Source organism: Canis lupus, chromosome 16 (assembly GCF_003254725.2).
Source record: "Canis lupus dingo isolate Sandy chromosome 16, ASM325472v2, whole genome shotgun sequence".
In the NCBI taxonomy this organism is placed as follows: Eukaryota; Metazoa; Chordata; class Mammalia; order Carnivora; family Canidae; genus Canis; species Canis lupus.
The window spans coordinates 9675543-9690833 of NC_064258.1; the positions used below are offsets into that span (position 1 = coordinate 9675543).

At 51.2% G+C, this 15291-nt stretch overlaps 1 protein-coding gene across 1 annotated transcript in view; it reads left to right on the forward strand.

The window, feature by feature from the left end:
* The first annotated feature begins 383 nt into the window (after window positions 1-383).
* KIAA1549 (KIAA1549 ortholog) overlaps window positions 384-15291 on the forward strand; it is a 144838-nt gene continuing 129930 nt past the window's right edge. The window contains exons 1-2 of the mRNA XM_049095268.1: window positions 384-461; window positions 1281-2439. Of these exons, the coding sequence (XP_048951225.1) occupies window positions 384-461; window positions 1281-2439 (1237 nt within the window). The remainder of the gene's footprint in view (window positions 462-1280; window positions 2440-15291) is intronic.

Genomic DNA, 15291 nt, shown 5'->3' on the forward strand with positions numbered 1-15291 from the left:
CTTGTCACCCACTCACCCCCACCCCCACCCTCCTCCCCTTCCATCACCCCTAGTTCGTTTCCCAGAGTTAGGAGTCTTTATGTTCTGTCTCCCTTTCTGGTATTTCCCACACATTTCTTCTCCCTTCCTAGGGGTCTTTCTATAGAGAGTTGGTGACCTTGAGTCATTTCTAATATCTCAAAGTTGCAATTTTTATTTCCCACGGATGTCAATCCCTTCTTTACGGCTCAGCAAACATTTTATTTTTTTCTGAATTGAGAGGGAGCCTTCTTCCTCTAGGACCTGGGTACGAGTGTAGGTGCGAGCTTACCGCAGACTGGAGCCAAATCTGAAAGGTTGAACCACTTCCCTGGGCAGGTGGATACTCTGGCTCAAGTCAACAAATGTATAATGAGCGTTTTACCAGTGCTGTGGGAATTCCCAAGCAGGATGACACCATCTTCGAACTTCGTATTAATTTGGTTGGAGAGGCAGAGGGTCAATTCATAAAAGATAATACAATAGGATAAGACAATATAAGGATCACCTCAAGGCAGTGGTTTGGAGGCAAGTGATGTGTTCATACAATGAGTTCAGAGGGTGAAGAAAGGCACGAACAAGACGTCCTAGGTCTAGGGCCAGGGTATCCCCGGGCCAGATGTGCCTGAATAGGCAGTGTTTTCACAGGGCTACTCAACCTGGGGATTGCGGGCTGAAGGCAAGGTATGCAAGATCCTCCGTTCGCAAGCTGGTGGGGAATCAGTTGTTAAGAACGGCTGCTGCTTATGATGGGGAAGCATAATTAAGCACAAGACAAATTAGGAACATCAACAAGAGGGGCACCTGGGTGGCTCAGTGGTTGATGGATTGCCTTTGGCTCAGGATGTAATCCCAGGGTCCTGGGGTCGAGTTCCACATTGGGCTCCCCATGGGGAGCCTGCTTCTCCCTCTGCCTATATCTCTGCCTCTCTCTGTGTCCCTCCTGAATAAATAAATAAAACCTTAAACAACAACAATAACAACAACAAAAGAGAACATCGACAAGAGCTATCTTTAACTTTTTATTGTCAACCATCTTCCGTGAAGCTAACAGGTGGGTACTTCTGGGAGGGTGCTGCAGCCTGCTTCAGAGGAAGGGCTATTACTGATTCTCCACGTCCCCAGGGGCCGAGGTGCCTGGGTGGGTTGGAGCTGCGCGCCTGGGCCTAGCAGAGGAACCCAGGTGGAGCGCAGCCGGGGCCCTTTGGTCATCGGAGGTGATCCACATTTTCCACCAACCCCTATAGTTTCCCAGACAATAGTGTCCCCGACTCACACCTTTAAGTCCCCGGCCTGGTGCGAGCATCCTAACAGGAGGCAAAGATCCCAAATCGCCAATTGCACGTTGGGCGCGGCCCTTCCGTCAGCAGGTGTCTTCAGAGGTCGACGCCTGGCACGCAGCAGGTGCTCCCCAAACGTCCAGTCCCTCGTCGGCTTTCCTCGGTTCCCCGTCCACCCCCAGACGCCTCTCCTCGGACACCGGGCACTGTCCCCAAGGAGAGCCGCTCTCCCTGGCGGGGCCTGGCCGTGCGCCCTCCCGGCAGCTCCGCGGCCGGCTCGGCAGGCGCCTCCCGGAGGCCTCCTACGTGCGCGCGGGGCTGCGGGGCTGCGGGGCTCCCGGGGCTTCCAGAGCCACCCGGACAGGCGGGAGCAAGGACGGCTGCGGCCGCGCGCTCGTCCCACCCCTGGGCTGCACGGCGGGCCCTCGCGGAGGGAGGGCCGGGCGCCCCCTCGCACCTGCCGCCCCGCGCCCGGCCAGGACCCGGAGGCCCGTCCGTCCCGGCGCCCCCGGGGGTGCGGCTCCCGCGGCTCCCGCGGCTCCCGCGCTCCCGGCCCCCGCGCGCCCCCTCCCGGGAGGCGGGTGCCGGGGAGCCCCGCCGCCGCCCCGCGCGCAGCGGCAGGCAGCAGGCAGCAGGCGCCCGGCCGGCCGGGAGGGGGTGCTCGCCTCCCCGCGCCCGGGCCCGCGCGTCGCCGAGCAGCGCCCCGAGGCTCCGGAGGGGGCGGAGCGGCGAGGCCGGCGTGCGGCTGGCGGCCCCCGTCCGCCGATCCGGCCCCGGCCCGGCCCGCCCCCGCCCCCGCCTCGCCGGCCTCCCTCCGCGCCGGTGCGCGGCGCCCGGTCCCCGTCCCCGTCCCCGTCCCCGTCCCCGCCGCAGCCGCAGCGGCCGCCCCTGCCGGGCCCGAGAGCGCCGCGCCGCGAGGCCGGGCCGGGACCGCCGGGGGCGCGGCGCCGACGCCGAGGCGCGGCCATGGAGGGGAAGCCCCGCGCCGGGGTCGCGCTGCTCCCGGGGCCGAGCGGCCGCGGCCCTTCCGCCCTCCGCGCCCGCCGCCGCCCCGGGCTGCTGCTCCCCGGCCTCTGGCTGCGGCGGCGGCTGCTGCTGCTGCTGCTGCTCCTGCTGGCGCGGCCGGCCTCGTGCGCCCCAGGTAAGCCCCGCCGCGACCCTCGGCCGCGACCCTGCCTCTCCCTCCCCCCCCGTTTTTTAAATCGCTGTTATTTTCAAAAAATCCTGCTTTCCCCGCCCGCCCTCTTTTATTCTCCACCGCTCCCCAGCCCTCCTTTCTGGAGATGCTTTTCCATTCTTCTCGGGCCCAGCAAATGAAAGGCACGGCGAAAATAGAACGAGAAAGGGAACGGATTCCGGCCGGTCTTGCTAAAGGTCTGCTAAAGCTCTCCTGCTATTCACGGAGCCCGAGGCGGGTCTGTGGCTTCCCCGAAGGTGCCTTTATTTTCTCTGCAAAATGCGGGCGCCGGGGTTGTTATCTGGGGGCATGGCTGGATCCGTGTGGTCTGTCGAATGTTTGGGGATACTTCATTGTAGGGGCGAAGGGGTACGTTCCCTGGAGGGGGGGTGGGGGCTTTAAGAACACTAGTGCATTACTCCGAGTAGCCCCGCGTCCCCCAGATGCAGGCCGGCTGGCCGTGTCCCCCAGTGCGCCAGGACACAAAGAACATTCAAAGAAAATCTCTTGGAAAGCGCCCTGGCCGTGCATCTTTCCAGGGAAACAGCTAGTGCTATTACTTCTGCAAAGGCATCAGTACAATAGAGTGTGAAAATATTGTGATTCTGAAGTGTCAGGGCATGAAAGGGGTAAGGGTGGCTTTATAACAGAGGCAGTTTACTGACTCCTCCTCAGCATGGAATTAAGAGGCATCATTTAGGAAGGAGCATGTGGGCGGGTTTTGTTGTTGAAATGATTTAATTCATATTGCTTCTCTGAAATGTTTATTTGTCCACCCTGAGCACACACACACACACACACACACACACACACACACACAGGATGGTCTGGAAACCATCTCTGAGCTGACGCACTCTAAGCCAGTGGCCGCCCCAGCACACACACACACTCGACCACTTTGTTGGGGGCAGAGAAGGAAAGGTGGAAGGAGCAGCCCTGGGTGGCGAGCTGCTGCACAGTGAACACAAACCGAGCCATGGAAGCTCCTCCAAATCCTCCCTTCGCGGGAGCAGGGCCAGAGGACTGCCAAGTGGCTTTGGAAGGAAATGGAACGCATTTGAGGGTGTCCCCTGGACATCCCTGTCGGAATGATCAGCAGTGCCACACAGGGAATGGTACAGTAGAGACACTGGAAGGGACTTCACGGATCATGGAGTGGAACCACTCCTCTTATGGAGAATTGGCTTGGTCAGGGTCGCTGGTGCAGACTCCTGGTTTGCCGTGACACCCTGCGGCCCTGTGGCCTGTAGGCTTATGCACACCTGAGCCCCCGCCCCGAGATTTCCCCGCAGCGGGGTGGAACTCGGCCTCAAGGAGCCACAGCAGAGCTGGGGGCCCAGCTGATGCTAATGGACTCGCCTGCGAGGGGACCCGACACACTGGCACTGGCACACGAATCGGCACACTATTCGTTTCCATCTCTTGAGTGCTTCCTCTGTGCCAGATGCTGCATTTCATAGACATGACCCAGTCATGTCAGGAGTTCGGCATGATTAGCCCCGTTTTACAGATGAGGAGACTAAGAATTCAGGAGTTCAGGTTAGTTTGATTCCAAACTGTGCACTTCGCTTCTGCACAGCTTCCCCGTGGGAATGTGGCCCACTGGACACTCTGCAGGTGTTGCAGAGAGAATAGGTAATTCTTTCGATACGTTGAAAGTGTATAGTGCAGCTGTTTGCCCTGCCCCTCTGGAAGTTTCTTGCCTTTAGAAGTTGTTTCTGGCTCCCATCAACCCCCAGTACAAATATTCAACCCGGACACATGAAATTCGTCCTATTTCGGCACTAGAGCTGACATCCCAGAAGTGGAGACTTGGTCCTTTCGCTCATTAGCGGATTGAGCTCCTCCGGTTTGGATAGTTCCTTCCAGGACGGGTCATAGAATAGCACGTGAACCAGTGGAGGACACCGCATCTGTCCTCAGGGATCCAGTTGGAAACTCAGAGCAGGTGCAGATCCTCGCACCTAAGGGGATCTAAGATCTAAGGTGTTCTTAGAGAAGAACATCTTAAAGGTGGCCCCTAACCCACTGCTGGAAGGCTGTGCGGAGCCGTCGGCGTGGAGGGTAGCTTCCGGATGGAGGAGACCCGGCCGGGCGAGTGCTGCTTGATCCTGGGCAGAGGTTGGCCCACGTGTCCTCTCTGTGCCACTAGGACCCTCTGGCTCCCCATCCTGAGCGCGCTCTTTTCACCATCAGAGTGAGGTTTGGGGGAGGCTTGCAGAACCCAGCCTGTGGTGGTTCTCTTTCTAAAAAGCCTTATTCAGAAAATGGCCTGTCTTAACCCTGTGTGGGATTTCCCGGGCCAGGCGGCCGTCCCTTTCGTGGCTGGCTGGAAGGATCTCCTCCTTCCGCAGGCTTCTTTTTCCTTGTTGACTTCCGTTAAATGGAGTCCACCACCTTTCAGTGGGTCCTCTCATTTTGGTCTTTATTTAAATTTCTGTGTTTTATCAATTTCTTGTCTATTTCTATTTCATTCAGCTTGAATGTGCCCTTTTTTTGGTTTGTTTAAACATTTATAAGTTTGGTCTTGACTGTTCACTGTTGTGGAAACAACTTGGAGTACTTTGGACTTGCTTTTGACTGGATTTTTTTTAGGCGATTGTACCTCCACAGTGTACAGAAAGAACTGTGCTCTCCTTTTCTTCATCTCATTCAGGGATAAATCTTTCTTAAAATAATACTTATTATGAAGTTGGTAACTTTGCAGAGAATTTGGAGTTACTAGAAGGTACAGAAAACAGGTACCCATAATCCCACAATCCGTAGATAACACGTAGTTCTTTTCTTTGTTAACATTTAAAAAGTGCAAATTGAATTATATGCACAATTTCATTAATTTTTTCACTCAATATTTAACTTTAGCATTTTCCTATCATTAAATAGTGTATGAAAACACAGTGTTCCATCCTAATAATTTCCTTAATTGTTCTTTTATTTCCATCTTTTTTGACTGTTATAAATAATGCTATGATGAATAGCTATGTAGATAAGGCTTTGTATTTCTTTGCGTGTGTGTGTGTGTGTGTGTGTGTGTGTGTGTGTTTAGCATACATTTCTAAAAGGAGATTAGAATGCAATTTAAATCTAAGACCCACCGGGCTGAATCTTTGCATGTTTAGTGTACTGGGTGCCTGTTAGATGCTCTGTAAGTGGTTGTTGACAGAATCAACTTTTTCTGTAAAGCTGTAAGGCTGACCTTAGCAATTTATGCCATGGCCTGTTTCACTTCATCATCATCAGCATGGGATATTATTTTTAAAACTCTTGTAGAATAAATTTGTAATCTGTTAGTTTTTTTTTTTTTTATTTTGGGTTGGCTGTTTTTTGGTTTATTTTGTATTTGTATGCTGTGAATTTTTTCTGTGTTTTTGCTCATGTGTATGTTTTGGGCATATATTTAAATCTTTATATGTTACGGATAGCAACTCTTTCTCTCCTGTTTGTTGCATTTCCCCCCTTCCAATGGATTTTCTCTTCGATTGTATATAATTTAGAAAATCAGAAGTTTTGAGTATTTTGATTAGCAAAATTTGCTGTTTTGCTTTTCTTTCTGTAACTTCTTTCATTGCATTTATTCTCATGGCATGTTAAGTTTGTATCTTCATGTACTTCTTTATTATTAGCCATTTTTTTATTATTAGCCATTTTGACGTGAACATTTGTTGTACTTTTTGAGTAGTTTAGTAGCCTATGAACAAAGACTTTATTTTTATTTATTTATTTTTTTTGTTTATTTTTTTGAACAAAGACTTTAAATGTTTCAAAAGTGTGATTCCCTAGCCCTCCGGCATCAATAACATTAGGGGATCCCTGGGTGGCGCAGCGGTTTAGCGCCTGAACCGCGCCTGCCTTTGCCCTAGGGCGTGATCCTGGAGACCGGGGATCGGATCCCACATTGGGCTCCCGGTGCATGGAGCCTGCTTCTCCCAACACCTGTGTCTCTGCCTCTCTCTCTCTCTCTCTCTCTCTCTGTGTGACTATCATAAAAATAAAAAAAATAAAAAAAAAATTAAAAAAAGAATTTAGATTTCTGGGGCCCACCATTTATATTAGAATCTTTGGTGGTGGTGCCTGGGAATCTTCATTTTTAACAAGTTCACCGCTGATTGTTAGGCACTTTATTTTTTTTTTTTTTTAAGATTTATTTATTTATGATAGACATAGAGAAAGAGAGAGAGGCAGAGACATAGGCAGAGGGAGAAGCAGGCTCCATGCACCGGGAGCCCGACGTGGGACTCGATCCCGGGTCTCCAGGATCGCGCCCTGGGCCAAAGGCAGGCGCTAAACCGCTGCGCCACCCAGGGATCCCTGTTAGGCACTTTAAACTTTAGAACCTCTGATCTAGAGACTGTACGCCCAGTAACTGAAAATTAATAGCATTTTGGGGGACACACCCTTTAATATCTTGCAGTCGCCTTTTCACTATTAGAACAATTGATTTAAAATTGTGTTGTTGCAGTTGTTTGTTCTATCTTGTTTGCTTTGTTTTTTCTTTGGGTTGGGAGTCAAAGGGCATGGAGGACTTCATTTTAAATTCTCAGTCCTGGCCACTGGGGAACAGCTGCTGCCGCCTTTCAGGAAATGCCTCACTTAATCCTGAAAACAGAACCCAGCCAGGGAGTTGTTAAAACTCACCAGGGACCTGGGAGCCACAGGTTTTCTATCAGTGCCCTGGGTGCTTGAGGCAGCTAGTTACTGTAATTAGAATTACACTAGGTTGGTTCTCTCAGATGGGAAGATGCTGCTGTAACTGATCTAATTTGTTTCCAAGTTGTGACCACCCACCTTTCATCTGCACCTCCCAGTGACTGATCTCTTGTGCTTGAGTGGGATGATTTGTTGGAGGGCCCATTGAACTGTGAGCTAGCTGACCCAAGTGTGCCCTTCTCTGCTGATAACTTGCTTTGCGACTGTGGGCCAGTTACCTGCTTCTGGGCTTCTTCAGCAGTGTAAGAAGGGGTCGCTGAGATGATCTTTAAATTCCCTTTTAGCTCTTATATTTCATGTTCACATGTTGGGTACCGTGGAATACACTTGTTATAGAGAGGGACAGTCCTGTGTCTGTTGAATGTTTGTAGCACTGTCTGCCTGTCCTGTAGATGTCCAGGGACTTGCTGAAGGCAGTTCATCTTTTTTTCTTTAAATACTTTTAAAAAAAATATTTTATTTATTTATTCATGAGGGACAGAGAGAGAGAGACAGAGAGACAGAGAGACAGAGAGACAAAGACAGGCAGAGGGAGAAGCAGGCTCCATGGAGGGAGCCCGACATGGGACTCGATTCCGGGTCCCCACAATCACACCCTGGGCCGAAGGCGGTGCTAAACCGCTGAGCCACCTGGGTTGCCCTTCTTCATTTTAATCCTCCTCTACTCTTCCCTTCTGCATCCCCACTCCTGGGACACATACTTTACTCTCTCATTTTTTCTTTTTGTCTCCTCCTTTTATCCACTTTCATTGATAATGCCTTAGGTATGCTAGTGCTGCGGCTTATAGCTTCAAGCATTGCTTCTCATTAGTGAAAATCTGAGCTTGCTACTTAACCATTAAAGTGTGGCCACAGACCTGCAGCATCGTCACCATCTGGTAGCTTGTTGGAAATCCAGAATATCAGGTCCTACCCCAAACGTTCTGAGTCTGAATCTGCATTTTCACAGGTCCTCTGTTGATTTCGTACCTACGCTTGAAGTTTGGGAAGCACGGAGCTAGAGATAGTGCCTCCTGTCCCAACTGGGGAGAAGTGGTGTTGGATCACCGGGGCCTGAGTCAGCCCAGACTACTCTGGAGCCATTCCAGATCTTCAGAGACCTTGAGATGCACCCACCTGAGGGACTCAGTCTGTGTGAATAGTGGGCAAGAGCCCTATTGCATTTGACTAGGCAACTTTAAAACAGAATGATTCTTTAGACCTGCACTGATTTCTCTTTTTTTTTTTTTTTTTTTTAAGATTCAATTTATGTATTCATGAGAGACACAGAGAGAGGTAGAGACACAGGCAGAGGGAGAAGCTGGCGCCCTCCTTCCGGACTCGATCCCAGGATCCCGGGATCACAACCTGAGCCAAAGGCAGATGCTCAACCACTGAGCCACCCAGGTGCCCAGACCTGATGTGTAACCCATTCATTCATTAGGGACATTTGGCTGGTTGTGAAAATACTGGAATAACGCCATACCAGTTGGTAAATCACTGCTATACTGAGCATCTGCAGCCCCTCCAAGTGCCTAGGGTCTCCCTGCCCTCCCTCGGGAGCTCAAGATTTGAAGACTGAGTTGTACCCTCCTTAGATGGAGGGTCAGTGCACACAGGTTTTTCAACCCTAGGGTGCGCCTCGTGGTGACAGACCAGCAGCTGACAGAGGGCCACCTTCCACTTTGGGGAGGAGTGTGTGTGTGGGGGGGTGTTTGATTAAGAAGTGAAATAAGGCAGGAAGCCAGGGGGTGGTAAAAGAGTGGGTGGAAAGGTAAGGGCCCCTTGTGGTGGAAAGGGGGCAGGAGGGAGAAATAGCTTCATTTGGAGTTAGAGGCATTGAGGAGGGTTGCTTTGTGGAGAGAGATAGACAAGATGATCTTTTCTTTAAATTTATTTATTCATGAGAGACACACAGGCAGAGACAGAGAAGGAGAAGCAAGCACCCTGTGGGGAGCCTAATGCAGGACTTGACTCCAGGACCCAGGATCACGATCTGAGCCATTGGCAGATGCTCATCTGCTGAGCCACCCAGAGGTCCCCTCTCCAGGGTTTTTTTTAAAATTTTATCTGTTTATTCATGAGACACAGAGAGAGAGAGGCAGAGACACAGGCAGAGGGAGAAGCAGGCTCCATGCAGGGAGCCCGATGCGGGACTTGATCCTGGGTCTCCAGGATCATGCCCTGGGCCAAAGGCAGCCGCTCAACCGCTGAGCCACCCGGGTGCTATGAGAAGACAAGACCGTCTTTCGGGAGGATGGCAAGCAGGGGTGGCACTGGGGGCTTGAGAAAATTCAGCTGGCTTCCAGAAGAAACGGAGACTAGGTGAAGGCTGTGCGTGCCTGCCCCTCCACAGCCCTGGGTGGGGAGGGAGCGGGTGACTGTTCTCCTGGCAAGTCTCTGCCAGGTGGGTCCCGGAGGAGGCTGCCTGGGTGATGGGGGCAGTGCCCAGCCCGGGGAGTCCTTTAGAAACCCTCCTTGCTTCTTTCTTTGTTCTCCTGTCTCCTGTTGGGGCCTGTGGAAGCGCTGCCTTCACACCCTGGGTGAGTGCTGCTGGGGAGCTTTCAAAGAGGGAAGCCTCAGCCCCGAAACAAGCCCGTTCTGGAGCCAGCTTTGAGGAATGTGGGCAAAGCCCAGGGGACAGGTGGGAACTGGTGGCAAGTCGCTGGGCTTTTGCTACTCCTCCAGGGGTGGCCCACTGAGCCCCTGCCACCCCTGGGAACTTGTTAGAGAGGCAGAGGCTCTGGGTTCCCCCCACTCTCCTGAGGCTGCTCCACCAGGCCCTGCACACCCAGGTCTAGGAGGCCCCAGCCTGCTAGGCCATGGTGGTGTCTCTGGAGGTTGGATGCATGTCAGAGATCTTTGCTTGTTACCTAATTATCCAGGAGCCTTTTTTTTTTTTTTTTTTTAAAGATTTTATGTATTTATTTATTCATGAGAGACACAGAGCGAGAGAGAGGCAGAGACACGGGCAGAGGGAGAAGCAGGCTCCATACAGGGAGCCCAATGTGGGACTCCATCCCGGGTCTCTGGGATCACAATCTGAGCCAATGGCAGATGTTCAACTGCTAAGCCACCCAGATGTCCCCTCTCCAGGGGTCTTTTTCTTTTTTTTTTTTTTAATCTATTTATTTGTGAGAGACAGAGGCAGAGACACAGGCAGAGGGAGAAGCAGGCTGCCTGCAGGGAGCCTGATGTGGGACTCGATCCCAGGTCCCCAGGATCACGCCCTGGGCCCACTGAGCACCCCAGATGCCCCCTCTCCAGGGGTCTTGAACTTGCCAAAATGCAGTGCAGGTTTTAAGCTGATTGGGAGACTGGTGGGAAGGAGCAGGAGCAGGAGCGCGTTCGATGCCCAGCTGCGGGGTCCCCGTCGGTCCTGTTCCGCATCCCCCCCTCCAAGCCTGAGCACCTTCGGAAGCCTTTCTTCTAGTCTCTCAAGTTCTCCGTGGGCCCGGGAGGCAGGGCTGCTGGCTGCGAGGGTCAGGAAAGCACGTGGGGCCGGGATCGGTGGGACAAACGGGTGTCAAGGCCAAGGCCGAGGTGGAGGTGGCAGGAGCCCAGGTGCCTCTGCGGCTGGACGGCTTAACAAAATGCGGCTTATACATACAATGCAATTATTCCTTCTTAAAAAAGGACTTTGGGAACACATGCCGCCCTGTGGCTGGACCTAGACATCCTGCTAAGTGAGATTAGCCAGTCACAAAAAGACACTGTATGATTCCACTTGCATGAGGTACCTGGAGTTGTTGGGATCAGGGACACAGAGAGGAGAAGGTGCTCACCAGGGGCTCAGGGGAGGGGGGCAAGGGGGGGCTAGCGTTTATGGGGACAGAGTTCCGGTCTGCGAGATGGAGAGTTCTGAAGATCGGTTGGTTACGCAACCAACATGAACATACGTACGTTATTGAACTGTACACGTGGAAGTGGGAGGTCAACATGGTGAATTTTATGGTGTGTGGTTTTGTTTTTTTTAACTATAACTATATAAAAAAAACAACACAACCCCAGAGCCAGCTGGTTGGATAGCAGAAGTGAAGGCTTGTAAGAGCTGGGAGCCACAGTGGACTGGGGACAGGGCAGGAGCGCACAGTAGGCATTCAGTGGGGACAGGTGGGTGGGCTGAGGTGACACAGGGATGCAAGGGCTTCTGCAGACCTTCAGAGGTCAGGGCCTGGAGGCCAGGAGAGGAGTCACAGTTCCTGCACGTGGCTCGTGGCACCAGCTAGGATTGCCAGGCCTCTCTGCCTCAGGACTGCTTCACGTCACCCCTCACCTCATCTCTCATCTCACCCCTCACCTCTCACCTCACTCTTACCTCACATCTCATCTCTCACCTTGCCTCTCACCTCTCCTCTCATCTCACTCCTCACGTCACCCATTACCCCTCATCTTACCCTTTACCTCGCTCTTCACCTCTCACCTTGCCCCTCACCTTACCTCTCATCTCAACCCTCACCCCACCCATCACTCCTTACCTCACCCCTCCCCTTACTCCACTCTTTACTTCTCATGTCATGCTTCTCACCTCACTCCTTACCCTTTACCTCTTCTCTCACCTCACCTATCCCTTCAGTCTTCATCTCTCCCCTCACCCTTTATCTCTCACCTCCCCCTTAACCTCTCATCTCACACTCCTCACCTCACCCCCTCCCCTCTATCTCACCTCACCCATCCTCCCTCATCTTGCCTCTCACCTCACCTCACCATCTTCATGTTATTGAATGTTTTTCTCCCGGACAGTCGTGATAGAGGGTGGTCTCTGGGCCTGGTCTGGGGGAAGGGGTGGAGTGTTCACCCTGGGCCTAAATGGAGACTGCATAGTGTCTTAGTCTTAGGAATTTATGCAATCTGATTCTTCTCCCTAGCCCTTGGAATGTGGCTTTTAAATATTTTTATGCATTTTCAGGATTACAATAGCTTTATTGTTTTTTTTTCCTGATTATAAATATAATATGTGTTCATTGTGATGACGTGTAAGTACTGTTGCCTCTGCTGAGAACATTTTTATCTCTGATATTATCTACATGGTTTACTATACCCTTCCTTCAGGGCTGCTCAGATCCCATGCAGTCAGAGAGGCCTTTTCTAACTGAGTTTTAGAAATGCAGCGACCTCTTTCCTAATTCCTTGCTCCCGACTCTGCTTTGTTTCCCCCATAGTGCTTAGCGCCATCTTCTCTATGTCTGTTTTTTCCCTGTCTGCATCCACTAGACAGTAAGTTTCATCAGGGCAGGATATCTGTTTTCTTCTGTGCTGCTTGCTCATTTATTCTTCCCATGTCTCTTGAGTGACTGCTCTGTGCAGGCTCCATGGTGGGCGTCGGGATGATGTGAATGAGGTTAACTGTATGCTGTGTTCCTAGATGGTCAGAGCCAGGGAGGAACCCGGCAGAGAAAGGGCTCGGGCATGAGGAAGGCCTCACTGAGAAGGTGAGTGTCTCAGTGTGCCAGGGCTGCCGTAACAACATGCCACAAACTGAGTGGCTTAAAGAACAGCTTATTGTCACATGGTTCTGGAGGCCAGAAGGCCCAGGTCAAGGTCGGCAGGGCCACGCTCCCTCTGAAGGCGCTAAGGCAGGGTCTCTTCCAGGTGTCTCTTCTAGCTTCTGGTTGTTGCCTGGCTTGCAGCAGCACCTGTCTGGTCCTCATGTGGCCATTTCCCTGTGTGCATGTCTGGGTTCAAATTTCTCCTTTTCATAAATATGGATTGGGGTCATCCTACCCCAGTAGGACATCATCTTAACTAATTACCTTAATAGTGACCCTGTTTCCAAAGAAGGTCACGTTCTGAGGTAACTGGGGGTTAAGACTTCAGCATATGAATTTGGCGAGGGTGGAGAGGGACATGGCTCACGCAGAACAGTGGCATTTAATCCAAGATTTGAAGGAGGTAAGGGGGTGAGCCAAGCAGGTATTTGGGGAAACAGTGTTCCCAGTAGATGAAGTAGCCAGCATAAAGGCGGGAGCGTGCCTGGTGTTGGGGGATGGGGAGGAGGCCAGTGTGCCCAAAGCAGAGTGGGTAGGGGTGGGGGTCAGCAGGTCCTCAGGTGGGTGCTGGGGGTCGAGGAAATGGCTGCTGAGATGGAGCGTCAGAGGCCCTCTGCAGGACTTTGGCATTACTCCAGGTGAAGGTGGGAAGCAGTTGGAGGGTTTTGAGCAGAGGAGTGATATGACGAGGCTTAAAATGTAAAATTTATTGCACATTAAATGAATTCAGATGGTACAAAAAGATGTAAGATAGAAAGTGAAAATCACCCCAAATCCTACCACTCAGAGATAACCATTATGACATTTTGGTGTTTCTCTTTTCAGACTCCTTGTTCACACATAAAAGCACATACACATACAAAGTAATGGTATGATACTCGCCATGTTGTTTGCTAACTTGCTTTTCTGCACTTCACACTTTATCCTAGAATCTTGTCAGGAAATAGAAATCCACATTATGATTTTGTATGATGCTGTGGATGTTCTATATTTTATTTAACCAGCTTTCTGTTCATGGGTAATTATATTGCTTTCAGCTTTTGCTGTGATAAAAAACACTGCTATGAGCATCTTTGTATATCTGTCTTTCCATACTTTTCTAATTATTTCCTTAGGATAAATTCCCAGAAATAGAATTGCTGGACTCGACAGTATTCATATATTAGATGTTGATACATATTGCCAAATTGCTCTAGAAAGGTTGGAGCAGCCTGCATTTTCTCTAGCAATGAATCAGAGTGGCTGTTTTGCTTCTTTTCTCCATCTTATTGGCTGGTACCAATCTTTACTTGCCAAACTCATAGGTAAAAACAGCTCCTTTAAAGATGCATTTCTTTGACTTTTTTTTAAAAAAAATTTATTTATTCAAGAAAGACTCAGAAAGAGAGGCAGAGACATAGGCAGAGGGAGGAGAAGCAGGCTCCATGCAAGGAGCCTGATGTGGGACTCGATCACGCTCTGAGCCAAAGGCAGATGCTCGACTGCTGAGCCACCTAGGCACCCCCTCTTTGACTATTGATTGGCATTCGGGCCTATCCTTGAGGTCCCCTTTGCTCTGCTTCTCTGGTTCTCTTCTGCGGAAATCTCGGGGCTGACCTGGGCATCATAATACCCAATAATCACAGAGTGCTAGCTAGCCAGGTGCCACACATTGTGGGAGGCACAGTGTATGGTTGTTTTTTTGTTTTTTTTTTGTTTTTTTTTTTACAGTGTATCATTTTTAGTCTATACAGTAACCACAGGAGGTATGTGCTATTATTAATCCCTTCCAGGGAGAGGGATGATAAAGATCAGAGAGGTTCACTTATTTGCTCAAGGTCACACAACTAGCAAGAGTCTTCCTACCCCCAAGGTGGGGGTGTGCACCCCAGGCAGGGTCTCGTTTGCTCTGGGTCCGTACTTAGAGGGTGACTCTCATGATCCCTACCATTAAAATGCCCACTCACGGGTTTTGCTTGCTTGGTAGAGCGAACTCTTTGGATAGAGCCCTGCAGTCAGGGTCATCGGTGGCCCTGGCTGGGAAGGCTTGCCCAAGGGCCCACACATTGATAGAAATGAGGCCGGACCCCAAAAGTCAAAGGCACAGACAAGGCTTTATTGGGGCTACATTTTTTTTTTAACTGGGGCTACATCTTGTGCTGAAGAGAAACATGGCACCAACAGAGTAGTTGGGCTGCCCTCCCAGAACAGAGGGGAGGCCCTGCTGGTCTAGGGACAGTTCCCTCCTCCTGATTGGTGATATTAGCAGGCAACTGAGGTAGCTCATTGGTGCTTTTAGGAGCCCCTGCCCCCCCCCTTTTAAAATATTTTATTTATTTATTCATGAGAGACACACAGAGAGAGAATGGCAGACACACAGGCAGAGGGAGAAGCAGGCTCCATGCAGGGAGCCTGACATGGGACTCGATTCCAGGTCCCCAGGATCGTGCCCTGGGCCGAAGGTGGTGCTAAACCGCTGAGCCACTCAGGCTGCCCTCCGCCCCCTTTTAAAGATTTTATTTATTTATTCATGAGAGAGAAAGAGAAAGAGACACAGGCAGAGGGAGAAGCAGGCTCCGTGCAGGGAGCCCAACATGGGACTCGATCCCAGGACCCCGTGATCACGACCTGAGCCGAAGGCAGATGCTCAACCACTGAGCCG